Here is a 26544-nt window from a genome sequence, read left to right on the forward strand (position 1 = left end):
ATATACTGCCATCCAACTGCTGAGCACAGGCGTTTGACATACGTACACATAATTATTAATTTCAAAGAAAGGACACAGCTGTATCATCTCGCTTATACCTTGAACATACCTATCAGTATCCTATTTTATTCATTATTTAAAGTGTCGTAACAATATAGAAGTAAGTTATTAACAACTCGTTAATTAACAACGAGTATACTTTGCTAACTGCTATTATATTACAAGATATTTAATTAAGTCTTTGTTATCGCTTGAACAATCTATTTTCATAAAGATTAAATTCATAAGAGCTGGCGCGAGATTAGCACTGAACTGTCAACATTTTCATAGAAAATCCGTGCCAGATTTCGTGAAATTGCCTATATGCGTTGCATGTTTGTTTCAAAAAGTTTCCTGAACATTTCCATGTCCGTTTACTGACTGCGACGTCAACATCGTTCGTCCATTTGATGTATGTACAGTTGTACACTGACCAATTGCAAAATAACACTGTATTTTCATTTTCACTAACGTATCCGGACATCCGGATACATTCCCGGAACCGTGTTGAGTTAACAGTTAAATCGGGACGCGTGTACACAAGAGTAAATACATTTTTAAAAGTAAATATTCGATATTTAAATCGGTTTAGTGAACCATACTAAGCCATATTTGTGTATACTTTCGGTTATGGATAAAATTTCTGGTATCGTAACAAAGTTTTATACACCAGACGATTTTTTTGACGACTTACGTGTGTCTTAATATAATTTTTTAATACAGTTGCTCAAAAAGTGCTACTTACTTAGTGTTAATATTAGTTTCATTTAAACGTCGTAATCAACATAAAAACCTACTGTTAATGTAAGAATACGAAAAATATGCATATTTCATATTTTATTACTTACCTCTTCATCATTATAAGTATCATAAAACGTTTATTTTTTAATGTTGAAAAACCGTTCTTAATAAGTTGTCTGAATGGAACGGAACGCCTGTCAAAGAAGAGGCGTATTTTCTTACTGCAAGAATGTTTTAAGTTTCCAAAGGCAACATTCGATATTGTTTTTATAAATATACGATACACAAATAATCATAAATAACGATATTTAGGTAATAATAGTACAATGTTTTAATATTTACAATTGTTTCTGTCTTATAGAACATGCATTTGAAAAAAAAAAAACTTTCATTGAAGTGGGTTCAACAATAATAACAAAATCAATTCTAGTCGAATAAAAGCTAGAAAAACACTTCTTCATAATGTCAATGTCAATGATGTCACAGAATTAATAATATAAAAGTTTCGAATTCCGTTCCTTACTTGTTGCTTTTCTTATTTTTTCGCAACTGTATTAAAAAACGTCGTTCGATACACCTGCGGAAACGTCATTCTTTACTCGTCCCGAGTCTTGCCACGAGCCGTAGGCGAGTATATCTCGGTACTCGTGAAGTAATGACATACTTTCCGCACTAGTATCGAAATGTACTATTTCCATCGTATTTTTTCTATCAACCTCAGTACTTTTTGTATCGAGATTGACAAAAATAGCACGTTCGTGCATTTCCGTGAAAATACGATGGAAAATAATTAAGCACTACATCTGTACTGGTTCGAGCTCTGCTATCAGCTTGTTCGTAAGCAAATATAATGTCCCCTGGACGGTTTTTCGCATTTGTTTTGCCGTCGGCGGCGTCGGCGTCGTCTCGGCGGGATCGACGCCCTCGTATATAAGAGTCGTAAGTCATTTCATTCATTTTACGATCACAAGCAATACCATGTTTGACCGTGTTTACGTTACGGGAAAGATTTCACAATAAAAGTGTTTTTTTAGATAAAGTAAATCTAACTCAAGGCCCTCGGTATATATATAAATATATATTTATATATTACTTTAATGATATATAAGAATAATTTTTAAGAAAAAAAAACCGACTTCAATGGGGGACGCCGCTGAAAGCATTCTTAGATTCCAGACAATGAAATGAAAAAGACAGCATCTTTTGCCTAATTATGTAGAAAAGGAGGTAAACCGATCCACTTTTCTAGTAGCATTTCGTTTTTGTAAGGGTCGCAGTTCTAACCTAACCTACTTTTCTGGTAGCATTTCGTTTTTGTAAGGGTCGCAGTTCTAACCTAACCTAACCTACTTTTCTGGTAGCATTTCGTTTCTGTAAGGGTCACAACTCTAACCTAACCTACTTTTCTGATAGCAGTTCTGTTCTGTGAGAATCGCAGTTCAAAAGCCACCTAACCCACTTTTCTAGTAGAATTTCCGGGTCCGGGTCTGGGTCTGGGTCCGGATCCGAGTCCGGGTCCGTGTCCGGCTGTCCGGGTCCAGGTTTGGGTCAGAGTTCGGTCCGGGTCCGGGTCCGAGTTGGGGTCCATGTTCAGATCCGGGTCCGGGTCCGAGTCCGGGTCCAAGTTTGGGTTTGGGTCCATAAGGAAGAGAACAAATCGCCAAACGTGAACTATGTGTCATTGAAGAGTTCCATTCTGATCATCATCAGCAGTTCCACTTCATCAAATGTCAGTTTTTTAAATGTAAATGCTGGATTTGTTGATGAAAATACAAAAATCACTATATGTATGCCTTTCACATTTGAGGAGTTCCCTCGGTTCCTAGTGGGTCTCATCATCAGAACTCGAGCTTGACAAAAATATGTCTTAAAAACTTAAGTTGCTTAACAAACATAAAGAAGTGGACAAATCGCCAAACGTAAACTATGCGTCATTAAAGAGTTCCATTCTGATCATCATCAGCAGTTCCACTTCATCAAATGTCACTTTTTAAAATGGAAATGCTGGATTTGTTGATAAAAATACAAAAATCGCTATATGTATGCCTTTCACATTTGAGGAGTTCCCTCGATTCCTCATGGATCCCATCATCAGAACTCGAGCTTGACAAAAATGTTTCTTGAAAACCTAACTTGCTTAACAAACATAACGAACAGGACAAATCGCCAAACGTGAACTATGCGTCATTGAAGAGTTAAGTTCTGATCATCATCAGCAGTTCCACTTCATCAAATGTCACTTTTTAAAATGGAAGTGCTTGATTTGTTTATAAACATACAAAAATCACTATATGTATGCCTTTCACATTTGAGGAGTTCCCTCGATTCCTCATGGATCCCATCATCAGAACTCGAGCTTGACAAAAATGTTTCTTGAAAACCTAACTTGCTTAATAAACATAACGAAGAGGACAAATCGCCAAACGTGAACTATGCGTCATTGAAGAGTTCCGTTCTGATCATCATCAGCAGTTCCACTTCATCAAATGTCACTTTTTTAAATGTAAGTGCTTGATTTGTTGATGAAAATACTAAAATCACTATATGTATGCCTTTAACATTTGAGGAGTTCCCTCGATTCCTCATGGATCCCATCATCAGAATGTTTTTTAACAAAAACGGACGGAGGTATGGAGTAACAAACATAAAAAAAAAAAAAATAACAACCGAATTGAGAACCTCCTCCTTTGAAATCTTGAAGTCGGTTAAAAATTAATAGATGATGTCAATATTTTCATTCTCAAGATTTACTGCGGAAACATTTTAACATTAGCATATAATATAACAGATAAAATATTATATATTATACATTCTATGGAGACGTACGATCCAGGTGTAAAATAGAAACGGTAGCAGGCGTCTTAGGAGTAATGGAACAAAACAGAGTTACGCTGCATCTTACATAGGCGAACACTCGCGAACGCGAAGCGAAGTGGCTCGGCGGGCCCAAGGCGTTCGCATTCGCGACGAGATCGCTCACGCAGGACACTTCTATAGGTATCAAAGGATTGATTCACCCCGCGCCGCATCGCTTCGCTTCGCGTTCGCGTGTTGTTCGCCTACGTAGTTCGCTGCATTACACAATTGTATAGTGTGATGCTGTTTCCTCTATTTGGTTTCTCTACTCCTGTACCGGTGTCTTGTGTTGTGTGGAAGGGCACAGGAAGCAATATTTGCTAACGCCGATTGTGTGGTTGGACAGACCGAGAGTTCTATGAGGAAATTGGTACCTAGTATCTACAATAAGTAATGGAATTAATGATGTGTGTACGTGTGTGTGTTGGGATTTGTTGAGTGGAATCCGATTACAGTTATAATAATGTAGCCCTTTATTTTATACATTACAATAGTACATAACAAGTTCATTTAAAGTATTTTTCTTCACATGGCTTCGTTTATGTCAAGGCCTTCTCTATCTGTTTCCATTTTCTCCTATCCTGTGCTTTAAGCTTCCAGTCTCTATAAGCACTTCTTAGAGTTTCGTCATTTTGAATTCAATTTCATTATCAGTAAGAGTGTTTTAATTGCGTCCATCGCGCGTGACTCGACATGATCACACGAGCATTGAGCATATTTGACAGTAAATAGAAATGAGGTGGGTAGTAGGTAAATAGATATGAACACAGTGCCTAACAAGGCCTAGTTCCCCCTGTGGGTTGGAAGGTCAGATGGCAGTCGCTTTCGTAAAAACTAGTGCCTACGTTAATTCTTAGGATTAGTTGTCAAGCAGACCCCAAGCTCCCAGGAGCCGTGGCAAAATGCCGGGATAACGCGAGGAAGAAGGAAGAAGGAGATATGAACACAGTGCAAACACAAGTATAAATTAAGATAACTTTAATTCCAACAAAATCTTAACAAAATTAACAGACCGCCTCCAACCATGGATGTAAGTAACCTACATCTATGCCTCCAACAAACATTCTAATAAAAAAACCGGCCAGGTGCGAGTCGGACTCGCCCACCGAGGGAGTTATAAGTTTAAATATTTTTTTTTACCAATTTACAGTTCAGATTTTTTCCTGTATTTGTAGTGTAAGACGATATTACTTGCCTAATTTCATAGTTATAGGTCAACGGGAAGTACCCTATCGATTTTGGTTCCCTTGAGTGTCGAAATACCTAGGCATACTTACGTTTTTTGCGGCATGAGTTTGATGTTTTCACAGCTTCAAGGGACCGTACACACCTGTCTGTGAAATTTAAACCATATACCTATATGGTTTAAATTTCAACTCGATACCTCCACGCGTTCTCGAGATAAAGGGTCTTGACGGACGGACGGATGGACAGATGGACGGATGGACGGATGGACGGATGGACGGATGGACGGATGGACGGATGGTCGGTTGGACGGATGGACGGATGGACGGATAGACGGACAGACGGACGCACGGACGGACGGACGGACGGACAGACGGACAGACGGATAGACGGACGGACAACAAAGTGATCCTATATTATGGGTTCCATGTTCTTCTTTTGAGGTACGGAACCCTAAAAGGACAAGGTTTTGGTAAACAAGACTATTACAGCCCGACGGACACAGCTAGACTTCTATAAAAACTTATACACAGTACAGATGGAGTCCATAAAAAGTTATAGGTACGGCGATGGCGACGCGGCGTCTGTTATTTTGCGGGCAATCGATAGGATAGGAAATAGAATGTAGGTGAATTCAGGTTACGTTTGCCTGCGGTATGGAAGCAAACGGAGATGCTAACATATTACCAGTCGGGAGGAATAAATTAAATACAAACCCATACTTAAAAAAACATTTGCAAACCTTTTTTTACATTCTGTCCCTATCTAACAAACACAAATGTCAAAATGATGGATAAGAATAGAATAGAATAGAAATAATTTATTCGTGTGTGCTAACGACAAATAGAACGTTATAAAAAACAGAGAAACATAAAAAAAGAAAAAGTGCCACGAAATGAAAGGACAAACGATTATCAAGGGCGTGATAGACTTAAAAGGCATTTAAGAATAACGCCATGAGACAGATAAGACTAGAAAGCTCTGAGAGCCTGGTACAACAACATTTGGCAGACACATCAGAAGAAGAGCCTGCATTAGACATTTCGTGAGCATTGTTAGTATTAAAAGCGATAATCGTCAAAAATAGTCGGCCAATGGTCATACACACAATGTATGGAATGACGTTTATCTGTCATGGCTATTTTGATATTATGTATATATTTGACGTTCCCCTCCTCGCAAAAATTGGCAGACTTTTTTGTACAGCAAATCACAGACAAGGCGTCTCCGTTGGTTATTTCCTCCAAGATTAAAATCAATAGATATTGATTTTATCTGTCATGTGTAGCTTGATATTCATTTTAAAGTACTAGAAGAACCGGGTTTGCATCTCGAAAGAACTGCATGCTGTAACGTATGCGATTGCCAAAACAGAAGTGGTGGGTTTGAAACTAGTTTGAGTTTCTTAGAATCTATGTACAAAAATTACATCGCGAGGAAACCGAAGTAATCCCAACAAATTCCTCTCTAGAATAGAGGTAAAACTACTGAATCAATTCTTGATTGATTAAGGCTCTCAGGACAAAAAAGTTGGAACGGCGCCAGGAAGATGATGGTTAGATTAGTCCAAATTAAGTCTTAAATGGGCATAGGTACTTAGTCTAAATAAAATGCCTATACATTTAAATGTAGGCTTCTCCGCTCGTGGATATTTTGTTGCTCCGTGTGTTCTCTTCCACTGGATGTTGTCTCCCTAAGTGATATTTAAGCGCCCCGAGGAAGTTAATTACATATTTTGGACCACGGACCTTCTTTGTTTAACGACCAATATATTTCTTTAATAGTACTTACATATGTCTTTGTATTTGTCGACGTCTAACGTTTTTAGGGTTCCGTACCCAAAGGTTAAAAACGGAACCCTATTACTAAGACTCCTCTGTCCGTCTGTCTGTCTGTCACCATGCTGTATCTTATGAACCGTGATAGCTAACAGACAATTGAAATTTTCACAGATCTGATGATGTATTTCTGTTGCCGCTATAACAACAAATACTAAAAAGTACAGAACCCTCGGTGGGCTAGTCCGACTCGCACTTGTCCGGATTTTTTATCAAATTGTATCATATCATATTGTAGGGGGTCGACACTATAGAGCTATAGGTACTTCAGTTGTCAAAACTGCCTATACAATATTTGACATTGTTTACCCGATAAGTATCTATATAAGTATATAATTAATATTACCTTCGCAGTGATATGAGAAAGTTTTTCGACAAATGAATTTACGTAGAAAACGGACACATACCTAATATATCATATGCCTTCTATTGCAAAGAGAATTAGTAATCACAAGTAGGATTATAGCTCTAAGCCAAGAATGTGTCATAGACGTCATATTATACCTAATACAACAGTCTATTGACTTAACAAATGAATTTGGTTGATGAATTGCCGTACCTACAGGTGCTGTTTAATTACAAATGAATTTATAATACATAACATAACTGATGTTCATTTGACAGCATTTTTAATGAAGTGGCAGTGAAAAATTTGTCGTTTCAGTCATGAAAATTTGGTAAAAGATAGATGGCGTGGATACCTTATAGCATTTCATAGCCAGTCAATGCTAATAGTATAGATCGCGCTCTCAACCATGGTTCCTCCAGTGGAATTCGACACAGTCACATTGACAGATGCTTTCCCCATTATTGGGGTTGTTCCCCAGTGTAATGTTTTTGTTTTCAGCTTTATATAGCAAACCTTAGATAACTTTGAGACCGTTTACATGTTTAATTCACGATTTTAAATATGAGGTCAGTAGTAATTTTAATTCTAAGACAGCATGCTGGTATTCGGTCTGGTTCTTCAACTCCCGTAAACTCCTATCCTCGAATGCAACAGCCCCACACTCCTCACCTGTATTATTGGCTCACCAGTGTCTCGGGCAGGAGGGTCAGTTGAGCATGCCGGGGCGGCAGATGAAGGGAGGTGTATACGAGTAGGCCCGAATACACGTCCTGCCTCGGAACAGGTTTGTCTGGACGGAGGTCGTTAGCGTACCGTAGCATACGCCTCTAACCGACGGCCTGGGTCGTACCAGCACGTGCATTTGAGCAAGCTCAACGAGCCTCTCCGTCTCTCCCTCCCTTGTGTGACCAACGCTTCTGCGTCCTTGCAGCAGAACTGCTGGCTGGTGTAGTCACTAAACGGAAAACGGAAACGGAAACGGAGGTCAGTAGTCATTTTAATTCTAAGACAGTGGCTCAAATAGAGACTCCAATGGGCGATCCATTGTACGATTAAACACCATTAAGTTAGTATGACAATTGATGCATTTGAGCACTATTTTCGGTGTCCGACTAACATTAAAACAGTTGATATTCGCGTAGCCATTACGCCCGAAATGAGGCAACATTTGAACAGAACTCGCAAATTAATTGCTAACCAGCCATTAAACTATCTCAACCAACTTCACTCGTAATAGCCGCTCGCTACACTATTAACTGCCTTGATAACGATAATTATACAGTGTAGACTATTATCTCAAAATCAACTTTAATTATGATAACTATTGCAGGTTGCATTAAAAGCTTGTGGTGTACCTATTGAGTGGCATTAGTCCATTAATTAGCTTTATATACCTACTTGTTGCGTTAGGTACGAAGCGATACATACTTATATTTATACAGCGTGTCTCTAACCTCCGTCAATCTTAAATGTTACACGCTAATTAGGGCATTTATGAATAACGTACAAACTACATATTTATTATAATTGGAACATTTGCCGAGAAATTTACGATTTAAGAATAATCGATTCTCAGATGTGATGTTTATTGTCTGGGGTGAAATTTAATATTTTTGGTTCCTGTTCCGGATGGTTTAATGCCGCTTCTTTCCGCCATCGCTCTTCACTCTACGCGACAACATTTCCATCACCACTTAGATGGTTGATAGTCCTAAACTGTGCATTTCTCCAGAAACTTCCTGCCTCGCACAACTAAACTGTGGAATGATTTGTACAACTAAACTGTGGAATGAGTTGAGTATTTCCAGACCGATACGACCTTCAAGTCTTGACGAAAATAATCTACTCCCATCTTAACGTCCGGCAACGCCCTTGCAACCCTTCTGGTGATGCAAATGCCCATGAGCAACGGTAATTGCTTACCATAATCTATTCCCAGCCTACTATTGGATCTTTTGAAATTGAGAGTAAATGGACATTCCATCCTGAACCACATCAAGACCGAGTGAGGAATGTCGAGATCCGACGCCGCACCAAGGTGCGAGATGTGGAAGACGTCATTACCAAGCTTAAATGGAGTTGGGCGGGACATGTTGACAGGTTGGCAGGTGGACCAAACTGTTGACGGATTGATGGCCGCTTTCGGATGAAAGAAGCGCCTGGCTCGTTGGGTGGATGACGTTCGAAAAATCGCGGGGCGCTTTTGGATACGACTAGCCCAGGATCGGGATAAGTGGCGTACACGAAGAGGCCTCTCTATGCTCAGCAGTGGGTGACTGAAGGCTAAAATGATGATGATGAATACTTAAATAAAAATAAAGCAGGCTGCTCGTCTGCTCGTTTTCTCCTATACCTATGTATCATATTATAAAGCAGTATTTTACTCTGAGCTAGCCTCAGGTAAACGTAAGGCTGGTGGGCAGTACCTGCGCTACAGGGATGTCTTGAAACGCCACCTTTTGGCCACCGGCATATCATGCGAGTCGTGGGAGGAGCTTGCATCTTGGAGATCGGACTGGCGAACTGCTGTCAATATGGGTCTTGATAACTTTGAATACACCCGACTTGAAGATCTTGACGCCAAACGCCAGCTCCGAAAAACTCGGCCCAAGCCCTCCTACCATTACACATACAACGCATCTGGGCAGCTCTACTGTGTTCTGTGTTTTCGCATTTTCAAAACTAAATTTGGATTTGCAAGCCACGCTTGCGCCCACGCACGTAATAGTTAAGACCCTTTTTATTTAATTTGTCAGGATGTCGCCGTCGACGGATACGTCTGGGAGGACATCATCATCATATTATATAAAAAATCAATAGACGCAGACGCCGTTTACTTACCCGTTTTGCTGCGGCTCTTGGTTTTCATCCGCCTCATTACTGACGATGGAATCTAGCATTTGTATCTTCAACATTTTAGAACGTCACATGACAACAACTTCTTACTTTGGCACTGGCACATTTGCACTTTTGATTTAGTACGCACTACACTGAGTAATATATTTCTATTTTAAATACACTTAAAAAACTGGAGGGTGGTTCCTTTGGTGAATGACCTGAAACAATACAATGACTAAGTTAATGTGTGTACGAATTGAAAGAAAAGTAAAACGCGCTTGCATAATTTTAACATTTTACAAAATTGAGTACCTAATTGAAAAAATAACATTGCAGCTTTTGTCCACAGTCAAACATGAGTATTATTATTTTTATATACGGTACATATAGACATACTTTTGATTTAAAAAAATATCTTGACCTATGCGATCTCTTAATACAAACCAAAACCTTGATACAATACAAAATATACAGTGTGTTTATGTGGCATAATAAATATGCCGCGTTTCTATAATTATGCCATACATTTAAACCAACATCTTTGAACTATACTTCAAGTATTGGCGACCATAATAATTAGCAACTTGATAAATGAACAATTAATCAACTCGGATAACTTTGGTATAAAGCGAATCATGAACTTTAAAACCTTTTGATCTCAACAACTCTAAAATGGATCACTATAGAATAGTTTCCATTGTTTCAGTTACAGACAATTTTCATTATGCCATTTTGGCTAGTTTGGGGCTATTGAAATTGTTGTGTCATTGTTTAAAAATCTCATCTCGAAACAGTGGAGCATTAGACTAGACTGATTTAGAGTTAGACATTTAAATTGTTGTTTGTTTCATCTTGTTTGTTTAAATGTCACAAATTACCCATAAAATATGTCAATTAACTTTAATTCGCTAACCCTATATACGTATAACAAATTTTACACCTTGATTTAAATGCACTAGGTATATAATTCAATGTATTTTCAAAACGTTAGCGCAGCTTAGAAAAAAACCTGCCGTATTGATAATGTAAGGGTAGCGATATATTTGGGCGTCACGGTTTTTCTAAACATAACCCAAGCTGCACTTTTTTTGCCTGACTACCTGGGTCCCTTGACGTCATAGAAATAGTGATTTTTTTCTCTATGATTCCTGCATCGCACTTTCGGAATTTTTCAATTTCTATCCATATATACGAATTGGGTTGTTTTTGGTTGAGGGAGTCCGTTTCTACGCTGGAAGTGCAGACTTACCAGTTGCATATCTTATTGGCAAGGGCGTAAAGTACTTGGAAGTATGGAGCGTACATCGGAGGGCATGTTGCTATTTGATGAGAAAGGGATGTGCTTAGCACTCAACACCACTGACGTAGAAAATTTGACTCCTTTTTAAGCGTAATCCATATCCGAAACCGTCCCTAGAAGTCTAGTGCCAATAGTGCCATCGATTCGGCATAAGTACAAAACTTTCCCAAATAAAAACTGTATCAACTGGATCCTATAGCCAATCTACAGCACGGCAGTTTTTTATTTGTGAATACGACGTAGGTATACCATGAGCATTTGATTGCTATAGATAGAGTACATACTTAATGAGACATCTTAATTTCAAAACCTGTTTGATTTGTTTGCTTTTAAGTCAAAACCCAAATAAAATACTCCACTTTGTTTGATCGCTCAAAGGCACACATTATCTACCTAAAATTTATAGCTCATAAGAGTCGCACGGTTACGACTTACGCTTACCGCAAGATTGAAACGAGTGGAGGCTTATGTTATGATATGTATATGCACAGTAAGTTTAATATTTGACTTTAACATGAAACTTACTCTAGCTAATTATACCTACAGACAAGCACTTCTTATTGATAATTGTTATACTTATTAGCGCAAAACTGACATCGATCTGAATACCCCGGCCATTAAGTAGATCCTATAAAAACGCTTCGACAAATTCGAAAAGTCACAGTGCACTATTCTTGAATTCCACAATCATGGACTCGGGAAAGCGACGAAATACATACTTAGTTTGTGGACGATGTTAGGAGTACAACAACTTTTTGCACGAACTAAGGGGACACGGACACGGACACGGACATTAAAGAGCTCGACTGTGGTTGTATTTAAAATATAAATATCTCGGAGTTTGTAGGATAAATCAAAAAGTTTGGGCGGCGCAGGTGGCTCAGGCTTGCTTGTTTAGTATTATCGCGGTTCGGCTTTGCGTGCTTGATCGTAAGTGTGAAACGTTGCGTACGTTGTCATAAGGATATGAAAATATGTATTATGATTATTGCTGATCTATTTGTAGGAGCTTAATGATTTGACATTTGAAAGTAAACCTTAACTTACTTGCGATAAATCATGAACTTGCTTACATACATCACGTTTTAAATATTTCAGTCAAAACATAATTACATAGTTGCAATTAGTGTGAACACGTATTTCATCTACAGAGTAGATAGTTTAGCTTAGTTTGTTTATGTGTAAACGTGATCCTAGGTTTAAATATATTTCTAATACCTGCACAGAGTAAACTAAACCCTGCGGTAACCGGTCAAATCATGAAGAAACCCAGGTTTGCCCAGAATAATTTACTATCGTATTGCAAAGTTTTCAAATCAATGAGAAAAGTTTCACTTGGGCGTGTGCCGTTAAATGAAAACTCCTCGCTCACGAACTTGTTCCAATCTAAATCATGACAGAACTACATTTTGAACATAATTGTGAAGTGAGGCTATAGAAATTTTAGGTTTGCATGCATTTCGGTTTAAAGTTTAAAGCACAGCGTAACGTGTGCGCGACAAGATTAATTAACGCCTGATGCAATTTAATAGCAATGACGCAGAGCAGCTGGGGCGTAGGTACTAGACGTAGGCGCTATGACGTTACCTGAAGGTAAAAATAAAAATGTAATTTACCTACCTACAGGAAAGATATTCTTACTATTATAAAGGGCTTAGGTAAATTATTTTGTTTAACGTTTTAATGAACTAAATTAATGAAGTAATAATCCCATAATAACGCTTTAATACTGCCTAACTTTTTTTGTAGTTTTGTTTTATTAAACCTATTAAAAATATGTAATTAATATAATACAACCAAAAGGTTCACAGATATATAGGTATTACTGGTATTAGTTTGGTACTTGGAAATTATAGTTTCCTGTAAAACTGTAGGTATTACCTACTTGTTTTCTGTTACATTTTAAAACCGTTATAATAAACTCTTTAAATACATTTTAATAAAAAAGGTGTCAAATTAGCTCTCCTTCGGTGAGGGCGAGAACAGTAGACTGAACATCGACCACACAGGAGTGAGGGAGAAAGTACGGCGCTTACCTCTCCCTCAGGTCCACGAAATCTGCCTTTCAGCAGCTCAATGAATTTGGAACCGCGCTGGATAGGCACAGTTAAATTTCGGAAAGGTTATCAATCATTTTACACATCTCAGGTCACTAGGTGACTTCCCGAGGAGAACTGGACACCCGACTGCAATTTTTTTGAAGTTCTATCTGTTTAGGCGTATTAAAAAATTTCAATAGCGCGATGCAGGTCGTTAGAGGACCTTTTAAAATTACCGAAGTAACAGGATTAGAGGTGGCAAGATATTGGCAAAATATTATTTAGTTATGATCCCTTCACACGATAAGAAGAAGAACAGGATGCTTACTTGTAATTAAATAAAATCATGTTTTTATTATAACGCCTTTTAAATTAATCTAATACATTTTAATGTCTACAAGGATAATCTAATAAATTACAAATATTTGTAAACAGACCGAATCATAAAAACTGTAATAGATGTCATATATTAAAGAAAAAGTGACGAAGCCCTCCAGTGGTGAAGGCCGGATTCGAACCGGCGTCTTTAGCTATCGCGGCTAACGCCATGAACCCCTAGGCCTCCTCGCCACGGCGGTACCCGTTCCAATTTCTCGACTATATGCCATCTTAGTAAGACTAGGCATCTTTGACCAGCTCTAAGGGCAAGCAGAGCGCGCTTGCACCTCCTAAACGAATTCCGAACGAAGACTGAATCATAACAAACGCATTTTTCAATAATTTGGCTGGGACAACAGTTAGCCGCGACCACGACCAGTGAAACCTGTGTCAAAACGTCGATAATAAAGGTAACAAAATAAATTCGCGATAGATCCGTTTTTAAATATGTGATTTAATATGTGTTCAAAACGAAAGTTTTAAATGTTATAAAACGCATTTTTATTTTGAAACTATGGTGGGTATAGATACAGCGAATTACGATTCTTTATTAATAATGAGTAATGAAGCATGCCGTGTATTTTTCTTTCTAAATGGAACGCTATGTGCGGAATAATGTCGATTTTAATAACTATTATTTTTAATTTGATCGAGCTACCTACCTAGTTATCTTACAATTAGTTCGAAGTTATATAATGTCTACCTACTCATTAGGAGAAGTGATTTTAGTGGCATTTATTAAAAGTGATGTTTTAACGAACAAAACTAATAAGGTAAATAAATAAATTACATTCAAAAACATCCGAGTTAAATCATGTTTCAAGCATTCTAGATCGCATATCTTTCCATTTTAGAAGCGAAATAAAACGTTGACACCAATCATCGTCATTAGAAACTTGGCTTCCAAATACCGATGTCCTTTAAAACCTTTGCTTTGATCCAGATCGTATTCCAATAGTACCTAATTGATAGCTTTTAGTCGCATTTTTCAAGTAAGTACCTATGTACTAACGTATTTAGATTAATCTCCCTAACTGTTACTTTTAACATTTACAATATATGTAGGTATACCTATAAATTCTAGTGCAATGAAAACTGTTTACACAAAACAATATTCGAGGCGTATTAATTTATTCTGACTCAAAGTCAAAGTTAAAATTCTTCATACTTAGTTAGTCATCACAAAGTCAAATTTTCTTTCAAGTCAAAGAAAAAGTTCAGAATGAAATCAAAGAGCCATATTATCAATCAATTTTGAATGAAATCAAATATTAACCGTTTAATATAATAAAATGTAACTTGTAGAAGTTAAGAATAAGACAATTTGTTACGAAGCTAATAATATTATTATATAGTGTGGAAAAAATTATGGGCCCTGGAGGGAAAGTGCCTTAAAACCCTAAGTTAGCTTTACTTTACTTAAAGGAAACATTATTTATTTTTAAAAAGAAACAAAGCTGCATTCAAAGTTTTTTTTTAATTCGCTTGTCTCGCCCGGGAATCGTACCGAATAAAAATTTCAAACAATAGACACTCGCTATTTTATTGTACTAAGTAGTCGATACTGTTAATGTTAATGATAACATTTCTTCAAGAACCATTAGGTCTTATACTCGTCTGTCATACAAAATAACCATAAAATCTAATATTTAGTAGGTACTCAAGAATATTTTTAGACAAGCGAAAGTGAAAAAAAATTAAACATCTTTGAATGCCGTTTTGTTTCTTTTTAAAAATAAAAGAATGTTTCCTTTAAGTAAAATGTGCTAAACTGCTAACTTAAGGTTTTAAGGCACTTTCCCTCCAGGGCCCATTATTTTTTTCCATCCTGTATTATAATACAGTAGTGTCTTACTTTACATCTTTTGAAAAAAAAGTAAAAAATACATAATGTTTTAAACTTTTAAAACATCGTATCTATTTCGCTTAAAACCAAAAACTGCTCCCAAACTAAGTACCTATTTAAACTTTTTTTTTGATTGAGGTCTACCTATTTAATGTACAAAACTTTTCAACTTTAAATTCTATATTACAGATTTAGAAACTTCTCCGTAAAATGGAGTTTTGTGACGAAAAGCTTAAAACAACAATTTAAGTAAAATACTTTCAAGTAATCACAGAAACCATTCAAACTGAACGTTACAAAACTGAATTATTTTACTTATTTCGGTAAAAAACTTTGCAATTGACAGAAACAATAGAAGAGTTTATTTATGCGCTTTATTTCGTTCGCTATTCTTGAAAATGTTCCATCTTAACAGTTTTAACTTTATTTTAAGAATGAAAGTGTGCAACCTGTGCAAGTCTATTGTTGTGTACAATGTGTGTTTTTCATGTAGGTGTTTATTAATACACCTTACCTGTGTTATATTATATTATAATGGTATCGTGTATAACTTGATATTCTAGACATAGAATACGTAAATTTCACCACTGGGGGAATGCAATATCTCGAACCAAGATTGGCGATTCGAGATCTTGCGCGAAAAATCTGAATCGAGATTGGGTATTTTTAGATCTCGACCGCCAGACTTTCGAAAGTTCTCGTCTCGAAACTCGAAAGTCGAAATTAATCTCGGCGAGATCGAGACTTGACAAAATAATTAAGGGTAATAGGGTAAAGGTAAAGCTAGCCTAAATCATATAAATAATTGTAGGTACCTAATCTAAGGCCGCCCATTATTCCACACAGACCACCACGTCGCTCTTATAGTCAAATAACATCGGCCGCACACAGTAGCACTGCCTGAATAACATGAACCTAAGCTCAAAAATATCACTCAAAACAAAGTAATTAAACACGCGTTTATCCAGCCAACGAGATCGAATCTCGATAATTCGCTTGAGATCTCGCAGTTTCAAGTGATTTATACTTTACTTTTTTAACTTATCTAATCTCGACATCTGTCCTTTTATAATTTCATTACATTATTCCAAAAGGATTAACTTTTCATCTGCCAGCTACTGGAGGAAGTCAAAGGTCGAAGTTAACATATTTTATTCGAGATTAGCGACTTACAGGAAAGTGAAAATGGCACGTGTTTTTACAGAAAATAAGAATCTTGAGTGTAGGATTAAAAGACTTAGGAAGATTAATGGGATCTGACAAAAAGACCTCTCAACCTCTCAGCTGCGACGACTGTGGCGTCACGCTTACCCATGGGTGTCGTAAGAGCAGGTCTAATGTGTTGTGGATATAGGTAAATGCAAAATCCATGTAGGTACGTAGCGAAATTGCTTATAATAAATAATTCAAAGAACAGACTTCATAGTTGTTAGTAACAAATGACAACAAAACTAATAAATAACACTTGAAGCTAAAGGTTAGTGTTTATAAGTACATTTGATTTTAACATTACTTAACTTCCTATTTAATTTCCAATACCCCTTTAACTGAAATAGTAACAAAATTGCGAATGACAAAAATATTTAATCACATTTCCGTATCTGCACTTCAATGTCAAAGCGTTTTTGTCTACGTATCTTCTGATTGTTTCTTTGAACACATTTTACATTTTCATGATAGTTTTGGTGGTCTGGTATAGGTAGGTCCTTTTCTACAAAACAACCAAAAATATCTTCAAAATGTAAAGAAATTGTGTCAAAATATATCCAAAGAATTTAGGCGCTCGAAACGTCGTGATATTGAGATTGACCCTTTAGTTTAACAAAAGTTGGCCGCTATGACTGATTGATTATAAAGTTAATAAAATACTTACCCTGGATGAAAGTTCATGTATCACACGTATATTATTATAAGTAAGTACGTTATATCAGTATCACTGTGTGGGTGACCCGTTCCGTTCGGCCTCGCGCCGGTGCGTCCGATTTTCATTTTTAATCATCGTCGATACCGACCGACCGTGAATTAGAAACACGCAGCTATGAACAATCAGTGAATATCATTCATATTTTTTGACTAATTAGCGAAACAGTTGTTACGTTTTTAACAAGTTAGGAAGTATTTGAGAGTGAAATATATATGCGTTGATATATTTTTTTATTTATACTGGTTATGTTTTATCTATATTTCGCGATATAAATAATATTAGTAGGTTATAGATACTGAGCAAATTTCACTATGGGACCAACCAAGAAATCGTGAAAAAACAATGTCTGTTTTATATATTTTGGCTGATATCATGTTGATGTTTTCAGAGCCAATATTTTTCGCCCGTGTAGAGAGTAAATTGCATTATGGGTATTTTCCGAACACAGAGGAAGATAATTTATGAACTGCATACCAATGGTTGGAGTCCTCCAGTTCCTTCCTTTACTTCATTAATTGATTGATTAGTAAACCTGGGATAACTCGGGCCACTTATACTAAAGTGACGTAGCAAAATATTTTATCGACAATTAAATATATCGATATTACTGTCAACATTAAATATTTTACAAAATAAATATATCTATACAAAATCGCTTTGTACGAGTATACTGCTACTTAAATTCTAAAACAGTGTTTTTTCACAGAATTTATTTAATTTTTAAACCAGGTCAGTATTTCCACATTGGTACTAAATGTTTTATTCTAATCATTTTATATCGTTTTTTTTATTATTTCTTAAACCTTACTCCATCTTAATTTATTGTTAAAAGTACATAAAAAGTGAAATTTACCTCAAGTTATAAAAAAACCATTAGGTATATAAACCATTTCGAGACAAACCTTATTTATTTTGTAAAATATGCCTGAAAGGAGTTCTTTATCAAAACTATTTTGACAATATAATGACGAAATATATATCGACATCTTTTTTATCGATATCAAATCCCTAGAATGTGCCCCGAGTTATCACAGGTTTGTTGATTAGGTTGTAATTGAGTTGCGGTCGCGTATTGTGGCGCACAACCCTATTATATATTGATCTTATCAAAAATATTATACGATCTTGATGTCATAAAATACAAGAACCGTTCAAGAATAGGTACATTTTATTATAAATACGCTACTGAATTGAATGCCGCAAAAGCCGCTTCATTTCCTCCACTCAACCATAGAGAAAGTAAGGATAGAGTGGTAACTCCATACATCAGTTTTCTTACCAAAACGCGACTTATTTCGTAGTCGACATCTAGCGTCAAGTAGTGGATTTATCAGTACCGCTACTTGACACCAGATGTCACGAGTGTCGCGACTGATGAAAAATGTATTGCTAAAACAATTTACAACTAATATCATAAGCAGAAGGAGTTGAAAATAGAGTTCCGGTTAAACCGGTTAAAAATTATATCTGCTGAAAATTTTTGAGCATTAGACTTTTCGTTCGTCGCGTTCGTCGCGACATCTATTGTCAAGTAGCAGTACTGATAAATCTACTACTTGACGCTAGATGTCGACTACGAAAATAACCCGCGTTTTGGTAAGAAAACTAATGAATGGAGTTAGCATTCTATCCTTACTTATTTCTCTATGACTCAACATAGAATTAACTTTTAAGAGATCATAGATACTCCTATATTTTATGACTATTTATGTTCCATTTCCCTATAAAGAGCCGGCAGTAGTCATTTAAAATTCTATCGATAAGATGAAACGTTAAGAGATCTAATCTAAAAGCAAAAGGTCTGGAACCATATTCGATCGGTCCCATCTTGTTAGTCCTAACAGGGCAGATATCTTTTATCACAAAGTTTCATATCTGATAGTATACATAGCCTGTTTCATAGCTTCATAATGGATCGATAAGTTCATTCACATACGACATTCAATAGTTAATGTTTTCATTCGTCGCTTGAGTGAGTTATATTCAGCTCCATTAATTCCAATCAGCATTTGTAAGAATAAATTGTACAATGCATCAGATTTTGTTACTCAATTCATGCATACCTACATTTACTTTTTTTTTTTTTTTGTTAGTAAGGTTGTAGTATTAAAGGGATCATAGGAGAATGTTAATTACGTCACATCTTCACTATTATTCAGAAATTAACTTTTGGCTAAAGAGATGATGATAATGACAACATTGCCAACATTTTCCTAACGTGATGTATACTTGTCAAGTAAATTCTGTTACACAATTGCATGGACGCAATAATATATTATGAATTAATTCATATAATGTCCATGCAATTGTGCAGCTAGGTGGACCAAAGTCACCAAATACAAAGCGGTCACAGCGACCAAATATATCGCAAACCTTAACACATCCTTACTCGTATGGTAACAAAGGGGTGTTGCTATATGCTTGTATTTGGCCACAGGCTGTCACTATCTATTTAATATTAAATATCGGGTGTGTCGCGAATTTATAACAATACAAAAAAACCGGCCAAGTGCGAGTCGAACTCGCGCACCGAGGGTTCCGTACTTTTTAGTATTTGTTGTTATAGCGGCAACAGAAATACATCATCTGTGAAAATTTCAACTGTCTAGCTATCACGGTTCATGAGATACAGCCTGGTGACAGACAGACAGACGGACAGACGAACAGACGGACAGACGGACAGACGGACAGACGGACAGACGGACAGACGGACAGACGGACAGACGGACAGACGGACAGACGGACAGATGGACAGACGGACAGACGGACAGACGGACAGAGGAGTCTTAGTAATAGGGTCCCGTTTTTACCCTTTGGGTACGGAACCCTAAAAATCACGAAAGGTACTTATGTGTTCAAAACGCGTTCAAATGTGCATTTTTTAAGCTGGACCGTACTAGGCAAACAGTGACGTATATTTTGTACAGAATATGTAGTGCATTATTATTTTCCTTCGTATTATCACGCAAACGTACGAACGTGTCTTGCTATTTCAGTCAGTCTCGGACTCTCGGTACAAAAACTAAAAAGTACAGAGGTTTAATCAATAGTACTTACCGTATCCGTACAGCTATAATGTCACAGCCACCGCGGGAGTTGTAAACTACAAGCAAAGTCCATTTAGTATTTACAGCCCGTGGCTACTAAACTGCATTTTATCCGGCAACTAAGTATTTGGCGTTGACCAGACCCTCATTTAAGTACAAATTTTACGGACCACCCAAGTTATTTAGAATCATGATACCTTTTAGCGGCGTTTAATGGAGGTTAAATTCATAGTAGACCCTATACAGTTCACATTTATGTGTGCACTAAATTTTTTGCATTAAATTACGTTGGTATATTACTTAAATCATATTTTTATCATCATCTTCTTCCTTGCGTTGTCCCGGCTGATGGGAGCCTGGGGTCCGCTCGGCAACTAATCCCATTTGCATAAATTTACTCTCGCACCGAACGCGGTTACGGCAGTATGATAACATTTTGACGAGATAACGACTTATAAATCGATGAACACCGGTAGCATGAACGAAAAAGTGTCACGTTGTGGACAGATCATCATGGTAACGTTACGGCCACGTTGTATGCAAAATTTCCATCAATTTCCTTATGAGTTATCACGCAAAATTATCGTCCGTAAACCGACTTTACAGACAACCATTTTTTTAAGTACAGTAAAGCGTAAAAATATGGGTGTAGACAACTTACACAAATAATATGTCCCATAGTTCTTAAGTCGCCGACATAAGAGCTATGGGACATATTTTTGAGTATGATTTGTGCACCCATATTTTTACGCTTCACTGTAGGTACCTACCTAAGAATCGCATTTCGCTAGATACAATTGTTTAAATTTACTCAGCTCGGCCTATTCACAACACAAAGTAATCGCTCGCACACTGAACGCGTCACTATCGTGCTCAAGCTAAATTGTGAAATTAATAATACAACATGTCTAAAGTGGACAGTGAAATTGTGAAAAATGCTATCATGGAAGCTATAGAACCGTTAAAAAGTGAAATCCAACATTTAGTTAAAAAATTCGACGAAATATCGAGTGAAATACGGGAATTAAAATCCGTTATTTCCACTAACAAAACAAGCAACGCAAAAAATTTAGCCGGGTTATACAACAACAGTGTAACCACAACACCGGCTGTGTCAAGCTGCGCATCAACACCCACCACTAGCCGTCCCGCTCTCACGCAGCCCCCCGTGCGCCCGAAGCGAACTACGGCAGCGCGCACGAGAGAGAAGATCACTGCGCACAGCCAACAGCGCCGTATTACCCGACCAAATAACCTAGCGTCCTCGCGCAAACCGACCGCCATCGCTACCGTAGATTCTAAACCACAAACCGAAAAACACGATGACAAAGCAACGAGTCAAGAACAAAGGAATCAACCTCAGACAATTAGCACGAAAAACGAGCGACTACCAAGCGATGAAACAGAAGGAAATGACAATGACGACGGCCAGAGCCCTGACGAAAACAATGAAATACGCGAAAATGAGTGGAAGACAGTGCATCACAAGCAGCGCCGCCGCAGCCTCAAGCCCAACATAATAAAGGGAACCGCAATCAACACCGGCCTAAAAGGTGTGGAAGTGTTAAAATATCTCCATGGGTGTTTCTTCGAGAAAAACACTACTCCTGATGACATTATCGCACACCTAAAAACCATCCAGGCCGACACACGATACACCGTCGAGCAAATAAAATCAAAACATAATACATACAATTCCTTCAAAATTGGGATACCAGCGGCAGTGTACGACAATTTCCTTTCGGCCGCAGCTTGGCCCGTGAATGTTAGCGTTTCTGAGTGGCAACCCTTTCTACGCCCACGACGAGACCATACCGAATGATCTAAATAACATTTCGCCGAAGAAGACTGAAGGTAAATTAAATATACTACATCTCAACATAAATAGACTTGAAAACAAAACGTATAGACTAGAATGCGAACTGCAAATGCAAGACGGTTGAGAAATCATGGCCCAGTCTAAAACAGTCGTTTAAAAAATAATACAATACACTATTAATGCCCTGTGGCGTAAATCACGTAGGTTTAATATTTATTCAGCACAACATTTAGAAGTACAAGAAAATGTTTTCCCCAGTATATTAAGTAACAGGGGAAATTGCGTAGAATAGAATACAAAAGGCTGTGATAACTACAGCGTCAGATAAGGAAGGTGGCGTGAAATATTTAATCAGGCAACCTGTATTTATGACGGCCTGTTGTTCATTTTCTTTGTTTTGTGTTTCGTTTGGTTTCGTATACAAATGTTACATATAGCCCATGGCCACTTTGTCTCATGCAGAGGTCGTCAAACTGCGGCTCTTTAGAGTAAAAAGTGCAGCTCTTCAACATATCCAAAAAATAACACTTAAATTTCTTAGCCTACTTTAATCAATATCTGTGGCTCTTTGAGTATCCTAAAACTGATTTCTACTACTACTGGCTCTTTTCAAAAGTTTGTCGGCCTTTGGTCTAATGTCAAATGCGTCGTAATTTTCACTGTTCTAAATTATGTGAGCAAGTATATAATGGATTTTTCAAACAAACGGGTAATAGAGTTTTGAATGATTCACGGTTAGTTTCACTAGACTTATATTGACCGGGATATAGACCGTGATTACCTTTTGTATTATTTATAAGTTCCCGATATTTCTCATAAATAATACAAAAGGTAATCACGGTCTATATCCCGGTCAATATAAGTCTAGTGAAACGGGTAATACTTTAACTTGAAGAACATTTTTTGATGGCGTAAGCACGAAAGTGCCCTAAGGAGTCCAAGTATAGCCATTTAAAGGTTTAATAATGTTATTGATTGATTCAAATAATAATATAGAATAACAAACAAAAATATTATACCTACTTATGTTAAGATCCATAAGTAGCTTATTCCTGTGAAAAAGGCGCTAGGTATTGAAAAAACTCATATTGATGGGCCGATGTTTTTCCAGACTTCGCTTTGGTCATATCAGGTGTCAAGCCCTTTAATAATATATAAAGCGTCTGCTAGACGATCGCTGACAAGCCTTCAGACAGTCTGACCTTGGTCTGACTTTGGTTTGTGGGTCCGAGTTGTCTGGCAAATGGATGTTTCTTCCCTGCAAGAATGAATAGTAATGAGTAATGACCCGCACTCTCAGTCACTCAATTTTCGGCAAACGCATTCGAGACCAATGCGCCAACAATATAAAACTATAAAACAGTAAACACTTGGCCAGGTAGGAGTCGGACTCACACAACGAGGGTTCTGTACTATCACATATTTTTGAAGTTATTATTTTGTATTACTTTTCTCAAAAATAACAATCGAGTGGGGCTTCGAACATGTGCGTTGGGGCACCCTGGGGTTAATATGGCTTCCTTCTTTCAGAAGAAAATGACCATAAATTGTTTCTGAATTTCCAACTCATAATTTCACTCTTTTCAGAAACAAAAATACAAAATATTTTTTATATAAGAAAAGGTAACAAACAATTTATAGGTACGTAGGTACACAAATTTTGGTGTTTATAATAATATTAGTAAGAAAGGATTTATCGCAGTGTTTGTACTTTATTTTTTAACAGTTAGTCAATGTATTATAACGATGCATAATACATTACTTACTTAAAAAATACTATTACTTACTTACAGCATATTTTAAAGGCGAAACAGACGTTCAGGCGGTTCCCTGAGCCAGAAGGCGAAAAATCTTATCTTATATGATCATATTTTTCTAAGAGGCGTTGGTATTCGTAGACGTGGAAAAAATATATGTAGTTCTTGACTATATTATCTTTAATAACATAGCTTCCGATACACGAATTATGACACTACGCTCGATACAATTAATTCCCAAAGTAACATCTAACTCGGGACTTTTAATCAAACTACTCGGTTATTTATTATGTGATATATAAACAAAAAAAGAAGAAAAAACAATCTTAACTTAAATAGTAATTTCATAGCTTTCGAATTTTGATATTGTAAGGTAACGTTTCTAAAATAAATAAAAATCGACAAAATTCGATCAAAATTGACACTTGGCGTGCATGATCTTTTCCGTTCTCTCTTGCGAAATCTGACAGTGACAGCGGCAAACCGATGGAACGGCCTTCAGTGTGGCGGTGAAAGCCATACTAGCGAGGAAGAAAAGGCGTACTCCCAACAGCGCCTATCGGGTACGGTACAGAACCCTAAAAACGAGCACAATAGAGGACCCTTCGATCTATTGTGCGTCAACTAGACAAATAGACACAGGTAGATGTTCTACATCGCGCTATCAACATTTTTAAACTTCTTCCCATATATACCGTTTTTGGGACTCTTAAATGGGGGTGTCCGTTTCTTCGTGTTAAACCAGTTTGTGGGAGCTGGTCTAAGTCCTCTTATCATATAAAGGTCCCTGGCCTATTCCTGGTGACCTCAACATCCCAATTACTACCTCTTGTGAAGTTCGACCTAGTATATGGCACTGAGTGCATGCTAGGCCGGTCTCAACACCAACTTGAAGATATTTTGACACTCCTTTTGAAATTACAATGATTGTGTTGGAAATAATATATTGATTAAATAATTATACTTACCTACTTAAATTATAATTAAATACGAGTGGCAAACTCAAATATTTTTTTTTTTTAGATTTTAATAATGATATTTAATACTATCAATTTGAAATTTAACTACATCATCGTAAACATATTGTTTTACGATTGTAATAAGTAAATAAGCTTGCAATAATACAAATAAAATTAAGTATGTTAACGTCAAACTTCAAACAAACAAAAATTAATTACTACCATGCGGTCTTGAAGTCCATTTTCTCAAAATTGGACAAAAATTTCCAATCTCTACTATGTGTCATTGTTGGTAGGTATAAAATAAAATATCATCCTCGTCTGCTTGAGGACACAATTAACCCCTTTTTTAGGGTTCCGTACCCAAAGGGTAAAAACGGGACCCTATTACTAAGACTCCGCTGTCCGTCTGTCCGTCTCTCTGTATCTCATGAACCGTGATAGCTAGACAGTTGAAATTTACACAGATGATGTATTTCTCTTGCCGCTATAACAACAAATACAAAAAAGTACGGAACCCTCGGAGCGCGAGTCCGACTCGCACTTGGCCGGTTTTTTGTTTTTCAATCTGATTAGGTCATTATTATGTTTCTGAATTTGCCTCAAAAATGTATTCTTCTAGTACCTAGGTACCATCGAGCATTGTTTGAACAAATGGAAACGAAATGCATGAACGGGTGATCATAATGATTGATAACCCGGAAGAAAACTCTGGAGATGTATTTCTGCATTTTATTCCGAGGAAGCATTCAATTACGCGTTTATTAACCAGACAAACAGTTTCTGGCAACTGCTAAAGCGCAAAGTTTATATCAATACCATTAAAAGGCAACGCTTAACTAAGCTTAGAACAGCTGAGCCTTTTGTTCCTTCAAGGAAAATCTAAACAGTGAAATATTACAAGGTTCAAAATAGCATAATTATGTGGTTAAAAAGAGGGAGTTAAAAGTATTAATATTTATAATACTGTATGGTGGAGGATAGATTTAGTTTTCTGCCAACAAACTCTTCTGCAGTTTGGCAGCAGATGCTTTTATTACTCTGTAATCTCATTTTTTATGGATTAAATAAATAAATAAAAATTCCGTACTTTTTAATATTTGTTGTTATAGCGGCAACAGAAATACATCAACTGTGAAAATTTCAACTGTCTAGCTATCACGGCTCATGAGATACAGCCTGACGGACAGACGGACAGACAGACAGACAGACAGACAGACAGGCGGACAGACGGACAGTGGAGTCTTAGTAATAGGGTCCCGTTTTAACCCTTTGGGTACGGAACCCTAAAAAAGCTGAGCACTGATCGTTCGCGTACATTACCTATTTAGGCTACGGTCTGCTTAAACGGCGGTACCTACCCCCGTCGGACAGCGCGCCGTGATATCACGATCACGACTCACAACAGGCGCTGCCCGCCGCGGGTGCACATTTACAGCCATCGCCGGTCCCAGGTGGCTAGCAGCCGTCCTCCACAGATAGCGTCTGGTCAAGCAGACTGCAGCCTTTACGTGTAATACGATTTGCAGTGGGCGTCCATTGATAACATGCTAAATTCGTATTTAGTCAAATATAAACGTACTATAATACGCTAAATCAGTTTTTTTTACTCAAGCTGCATGAAAAATT

General features: G+C 37.2%; 1 protein-coding gene across 2 annotated transcripts in view; it reads right to left on the reverse strand.

Annotated features, from left to right (window-relative positions):
- The window catches only part of LOC134746644 (rap1 GTPase-activating protein 1), a 382127-nt gene that overhangs the window by 266101 nt on the left and 89482 nt on the right, over positions 1-26544 (reverse strand). For both annotated transcript variants that reach the window (XM_063681131.1, XM_063681130.1), the window contains exon 2: positions 9850-10064. In XM_063681131.1, the coding sequence (XP_063537201.1) occupies positions 9850-9923 (74 nt within the window). In that variant the 5' untranslated portion in view covers positions 9924-10064. The remainder of the gene's footprint in view (positions 1-9849; positions 10065-26544) is intronic.

Source organism: Cydia strobilella, chromosome 13 (genome assembly GCF_947568885.1).
Source record: "Cydia strobilella chromosome 13, ilCydStro3.1, whole genome shotgun sequence".
NCBI classification, from domain to species: Eukaryota; Metazoa; Arthropoda; class Insecta; order Lepidoptera; family Tortricidae; genus Cydia; species Cydia strobilella.